This window comes from Zootoca vivipara, chromosome 15 (assembly GCF_965207765.1).
Source record: "Zootoca vivipara chromosome 15, rZooViv2.hap1.1, whole genome shotgun sequence".
Classification (NCBI taxonomy): domain Eukaryota; kingdom Metazoa; phylum Chordata; class Lepidosauria; order Squamata; family Lacertidae; genus Zootoca; species Zootoca vivipara.
In genome coordinates, this window is record NC_142598.1 from 5,348,958 (window position 1) to 5,354,957 (window position 6,000).

General features: G+C 48.8%; 1 protein-coding gene across 3 annotated transcripts in view; it reads left to right on the top strand.

Moving 5' to 3' along the window:
- The window catches only part of PRICKLE3 (prickle planar cell polarity protein 3), a 36,172-nt gene extending 30,989 nt beyond the window's left edge, over nt 1-5,183 (top strand). For all 3 annotated transcript variants that reach the window (XM_088658594.1, XM_035141045.3, XM_088658595.1), the window contains 3 exons: nt 230-416; nt 2,388-2,903; nt 3,679-5,183. In XM_088658594.1, the coding sequence (XP_088514720.1) occupies nt 230-416; nt 2,388-2,903; nt 3,679-4,331 (1,356 nt within the window). In that variant the 3' untranslated portion in view covers nt 4,332-5,183. The remainder of the gene's footprint in view (nt 1-229; nt 417-2,387; nt 2,904-3,678) is intronic.
- The last annotated feature ends 817 nt before the right edge of the window (nt 5,184-6,000 follow it).

Genomic DNA, 6,000 nt, shown 5'->3' on the forward strand with positions numbered 1-6,000 from the left:
GTTTGCCGTGCCTGGAGTTTCAGAAGGGATTTTCCGGTTGGCTTAATGCTGTTGGGCTCCCCTCCCCCACACTTTCCTCTTTGCCCCTCGGCTCACTTTTCTGAGTTGCTCAAAGTTGTTGTGTTGAATGTGAGTGGGATTCCCTACAAAAGGGCTGCAGGGTCTGCCTTCTGTTTACTTCCCTCCCTTCTGACTTGTGGCTCCCTTCCTTTCTTGCCCCGCCCAACAGATTATCTTTGCAGACGAATGCACAGAGGCTGAAGGCCGCCACTGGCACATGCGCCATTTCTGCTGCTTCGAGTGCGAGGAGGCGCTGGGTGGGCAGCGGTACATCATGCGCCAGAGCCGCCCCTACTGCTGCCGTTGCTATGAGAGCCTCTACGCAGAGTACTGTGATGCCTGTGGCGAGCACATTGGTATGGATGCTATTTTGAATAGGCGGGTGCTTTCCGCACAGTCTATTTGGCTTCTAGAACTAAGGTTTCCAGGTAGACTTTTTGTAAAAAATGGGGTGATAGATGAGATGGGCAGGGACCCAGGTGGCGCTGAGGGTTAAACCACAGAGTCTAGGGCTTGCTGATCAGAAGGTCGGCGGTTCGAATCCCTGCAACGGGGTGAGCTCCCGTTGCTCGGTCCCAGCTCCTGCCCACCTAGCGGTTCGAAAGCATATCAAAGTGCAAGTAGAGAAATAGGTACCGCTACAGTTGGAAGGTAAACGCTGTTTCCATGCGCTGCTCTGGTTCGCCAGAAGCAGCTTTGTCATGCTGGCCACATGACCCGGAAGCTGTCTGCGGACAAACGCCGGCTCCCTCGGCCTATAGAGCGAGATGAGCGCCACAACCCCAGAGTCATCCGCGACTGGACCTAACAGTCAGGGGCACCTTTACCTTTACCTTTTTAGATGAGATGGGCACTGGGTTCTCCTTGCATGTCTCCTGCAGCAAGGGTAAAGGGGGGGATATTTGCGGGTTCCTTTTTATGAATTCTCAGATAATTGGATCAGGCTATGCTTTACAGGGAAGCAAGGCAAGGTTTGTCTCCAGAACATGGTTTCCATGCCAGGGCTCAGTCAACTTGAACTCTGTGTTTGCAGAGTGTTTCTTTAGCGTTGGAAAAACTCAGCTCCGGCTACGGTGCAGCCACAGACAGCTGCAATGGGGAAAAAACCCAGCAGTGGCAGACTTTGGGCATTAGAATTTTAGCAGCACCCCATGAGCTGCCAAAATTTGGCGTCTCTCACCTTGCGATGTTTGTCATTGTTGTGGTGGCCTCTCGGTGCCTGGTGCAGGCAGAAACATGTTGCACTCCCCCGAAACCCACAATTGCTCCCAGGCCAGAGGTGACATGATCCCCAGATAGGGTGGATTTGATTTAAATCACTAGTCAGTAAGACTTGATTTAAATCATTTTTTAAAATACTCATTCTTGCTGGTATAATCTTAATCTTTACAACCAGATGAAGGTTTTATTTTTGGAATAATAAATTTTCAGAGTAGCTTTTACAGTTATATCCAAAATTACTGATTTGGTAATTCTATTAGAAATACATAGACAGGTAATTATGAAATCATTGTGAGGTTTAATAAGTTAACTGTACTTTTTTGCTGTACTTTATTGGAAGGAGAGGAACAATCATTTCCTTAATAACAATTTATTTAACTACCGTGTTTTCCGGCGTATAAGATGACTGTTAAACCCAGGAAAATCTTCTCAAGAGTCGGGAGTCGTCTAATATGCCGGGTGTTGTCTTATATGCCGAGACTTGCCGAGCGGCGCCAGAAATCGCGTCTGCACATGTCCGGAAGTCAAAAATTGCATCTGGACATGCGCAGAAGCAATTTCTGGCACTGCGGACATTTTGGTGAAGAGCAAGCTGCAGGCGTCCGGGACACCCGGGGTATATCCCAAACTCTATATTTTAAATGGAAACGTTGGGGGTCTTCTTATATGCCCAGTTGTCTTGTACATACGGTAAAACAATAACATCATAGCATATGTATCCATGTTTGTTAACTGATGTGGTTATAGGTTTTTGTTTTTTTAAAAAAACTTGAGTTTTAGCACACATGAAAAACTTAAAACAAATCCTTATTTTCTGATGAATAGCCTTTGGACTATAATGTAACTTAAATGGAACACTTTCTTTAGAAAGATTTTTCCTCCAAAAGCATTTTATTTTTTTAAAAAATCCAATTTAAATAAATAATAATAATCTGATTTTTTTTTTTTAAAAAATCTGATGTAAATTAAGAAAATCCGATTTTATTTTTATTTTTTTCAATCATAGATTCTTAGCCACCCTGTCCCCAGATCTTCATTGTGCTCTCGTGCAGAAATGCAGCACTGACCTGTCCCCTGGTCTGGCCTTCCCTTCCCTTTCTCCGCAGGCATTGACCAGGGCCAGATGACCTACGAGGGCCAGCACTGGCATGCCACAGATGCTTGCTTCAGCTGCTCCCGCTGCCACCAGCCTCTGCTGGGGAAGCCCTTCCTGCCCAAGCAGGGCCAGATCTTCTGCTCTCGGGCCTGCAGCCTGGGCGAGGACCCCAACGGCTCGGACTCCTGCGACTCGGCCTTCCAGAGTGCCCGCTCCCAAGACTCCCGACGAGCCAGCTGGCAGCAACGGCGGGTTCAGGCCCAGCGCTCGCCCTCCTCCTCCCATGTCACCCGCTCCATTTCCTTTGGAGGGCAGCCAGCACCCGCTAGTTCGGCCCCAAGGATCCGAAGGAGCTGGAGTGGCTTATCTGGAGCAGGGGAGGAGGTGCCCACGGAAACAGAGGAGCTCTCGGATCCAGATAGCAACGGCTCGGGCTGCAGCCAGAGTTGCGAGGAGCCAGTCAAATGCACCTCTCGGGGTACTTCCACTTGCCCCCCACCAGCCGTGGACCAGGAGCCAGGAACAGGTGAGGCAGAACCAAGTGTGTTGCTGGATATATTTTTTTTGGGGGGGGGGGAAATCTGGCATCTTATTGTGGGATGGAACACTGGGGCAGACAAGTCACAACAGTTCCTAGAGTGTCCACTAACAGGAACTCACCTGGAGGGAACACCTGACTAAGTTCCTGTTCCCCCAGACATGCAAATGAGATGGTTTAGCTGGGACAAAAGCCCCTAGCCAGCAGCCATTCACTCTCTTAGCCTTCTCTCCTTCGATGGGAACACATCTCCAGAGAATCTCCAGTTAGGATGGTTCTCCATCTTGGCCTGCAGCCAAGACAGAGACCAAATGGAGCCTTACTTTACCAAGTAGTCTCCACGTGTATATAACTGTAACTTTTCTAAGCAAGCCTGCCTTTCTGAGATTATGCTGTTAACTCAGGATGAAGCTGTAAGTAAACTCTTATCTTATTTTATAAACACTGTGTTGTGAATTTCTTTTAAGAGGGACAAAGGGGACTTTGCCGGGAAGTATAATATTGTACAGGTTTTAGCAAACCTGAGCGCACACGCTTTGCTGCGCACAAAAGGGGAATGTCACTCTGCTGATATTGGAAGCTTGCTAACACAAGCTTGGATAGGATCTATCTAATAATATATCCTAATCCACATCCCTAACATTCCCACACTTATGACCACCACAAAACTTCTGGGTGTTATTTGGGGAAGGCCTTCTGCTTTGGAATCTGGGCCTCTTTCTCTAACAGTCTTGTTTCTCTCTCTCCACACCCCCCACCCCAGGGACTGAGAGGCGGCCATGTTTCCAACGCACATCCCCCTTGCGCCATTCTATGCCGGAGCTGGGTATACACTCCTCCAAGATCCCAGACTGGAGCAGCAGCTCAGCTTCCAAACTCCAAGCACCTGCCCAGCTGCGACCCAGCGAGGGGCCTGAGCTGGGGATGGCGAGCTTTGCCCGGGGAGGGGCACCCCGAGTTAGCTTCCGGGAGCCCCTGGTCTCGGGAGAGCCCAGTGCTCCTGGTCTCGAGAAGACCTCCGCCGACACCCAGCTGCTTCAGAACGGAAGCGTTAGCCGCAGACACCCTCGCTCCACCTCGGACAACTCTCTCAACCTGGGGAGCCAGGGCTGGCGGCCGGCAAGGAAAGGCACAGCGGAGGGCAGAGGAGCGAGCCTCTCCTACTCTGCTTCTGAGGGGGCCTTTCCTGCCTGGCACCGGCGCTACCCGCCCCGGGGATGGGACTTCAGCTCTTCCGATTCCTCCGATTCCTCCTCAGAGGAAGAAGGGTATTTTCTCGGGGAGCCGATACCCCTGCCCCCCCATTTACGAGGCGGAGCTAGCCCCACAGAGTCCACGCCACCCACTGACTCGATACGTAAGCGGCAGCGCCGGAGGCTGCGAGTGGTCCGGGACAAGAATTGCGTCGTTGCATAGACCTGACTTCCACCCTCTGGACTTCGGCCACAAGAATCCCAAGTATGAAATCGGGATTTAGGCTTGGAACCACGGACCTTTGCTCCGTCTGCCATGACTGCTTTGACTCACGACCCCTCGCCAGGGATCCTCTTCAAGTGACCTCTCCATTGCAACCATTGAAATTCCCTCACCTTTCCTCAGGGACCCTCAAGCTCTCTTTTTCCATGGTGACCTTTGATCTTTAGATGTGACCCTTCTGTGAAGAACCTTAACTCCTGTCTCTGGTGGTCTTTGAACTTTGGTTGTGTTTCTTTTCCATTGTGGCCTTTTGACCTCTGCACTGTGACCTCCTGAACACGAATTAACCCTTCTGTCTTGAACCTTCGGAGTGATGGTCTTCTGAACCTCTGCACTGTGCCCTATGAACTTCCAAATGCAGTTTCTTACCTGGGAACCCTTGAACTTTGGTTTTGACCTTTCCACTGTGGCCTCTGAACTTATCTCACCTCTTCTGGGTTGACCCTTGTTGATCATTGACTTTCAAGTTGCCATTATCAATTGCCTGCTTTCAAACTCTGGGTGCTTTTTTTCTCTATAGATCAGGTGTTTGGTGTGTATGTGTTGTGGGGGTGAACTCCTTTCTACATCTGGTACAGGTTTGCACCCAATCGAAGATGGGCACCAGCTGTCCTCTATAGGGCAAAGCCTGCAACAGATATTCTCAATCCACCTCAAACTACTCTTCTCTGTCCTGTCTCCTTGCACTTTGTGTATCTCTTGAGTTCACAATTTTTAAAAATTGGGTGGTGTTTTTTTTTTCTAATTGAGGATTTAATTTAATTGAAATTTAAATAAAAATATATGAAAACACTTCTGTGCTGCAGTGGATCATCGCAGGGTGTCGGGCCTTAACAAGGAAAGCAGGATGCTGTGCAGCGAACACGCGGAATGGTCCTCTGTGCAGAAGGGGTATGGTGACTTCTTGCATCCCCGTCTTGAACCAAAGAGGGAAAGATAAAACACTTCCGTGCACTCGTCACTAGTTTCATAACGAAGCCCCTGGAAGCTAACCTAAACATACAAGGCAATTTTCTCTGTCTCCCCAAACTGTATGGCAGGCTACAGCGGAGTAAATCCTTTGTTCCTTTATATTCACCTCTTCTATTTTACCCAAGGGTGCTTCCTTCACCAACATACCGGTACACTAACGTAGCAGAAAGCAGCCAGCTTTGGAGATTTCAGTGGGCAGTGCTGATACACTTTTAAGACTGCCTTGTAAGCATATGGACAAGAAACGTGGCATTTTATTTTTAATAAATCAAAATGATGATTCGTATGTTGCCCACTCGGTGTACCTACAGAAATACAGAATACACTCAGCTTTGATTACCGTAGACTAAGGACGCTAAGTAATGAGAAAGTTTCAAACAACTCAATGGAGGCTTGTACCCATTTATTTAGTGGAGATTTTGTGTACACAGCACTTGGGTGTGTGAGCTGGCCCTCAAAGCATTCGCGTTTAAGGATAAAAATAAAGCAGTGTCGTTCACGCAGCGGAGTTCAGCTCAATATAGCCACAGTGTGCTGCTAAGTTAGATTTAGTCCTCCAGGGAGAATTTCCCTCCTTCCAGGGGGGCATCCCATGTTTATTATTTATACTCCTGTGCCAAATTCATAGCCCCAACTA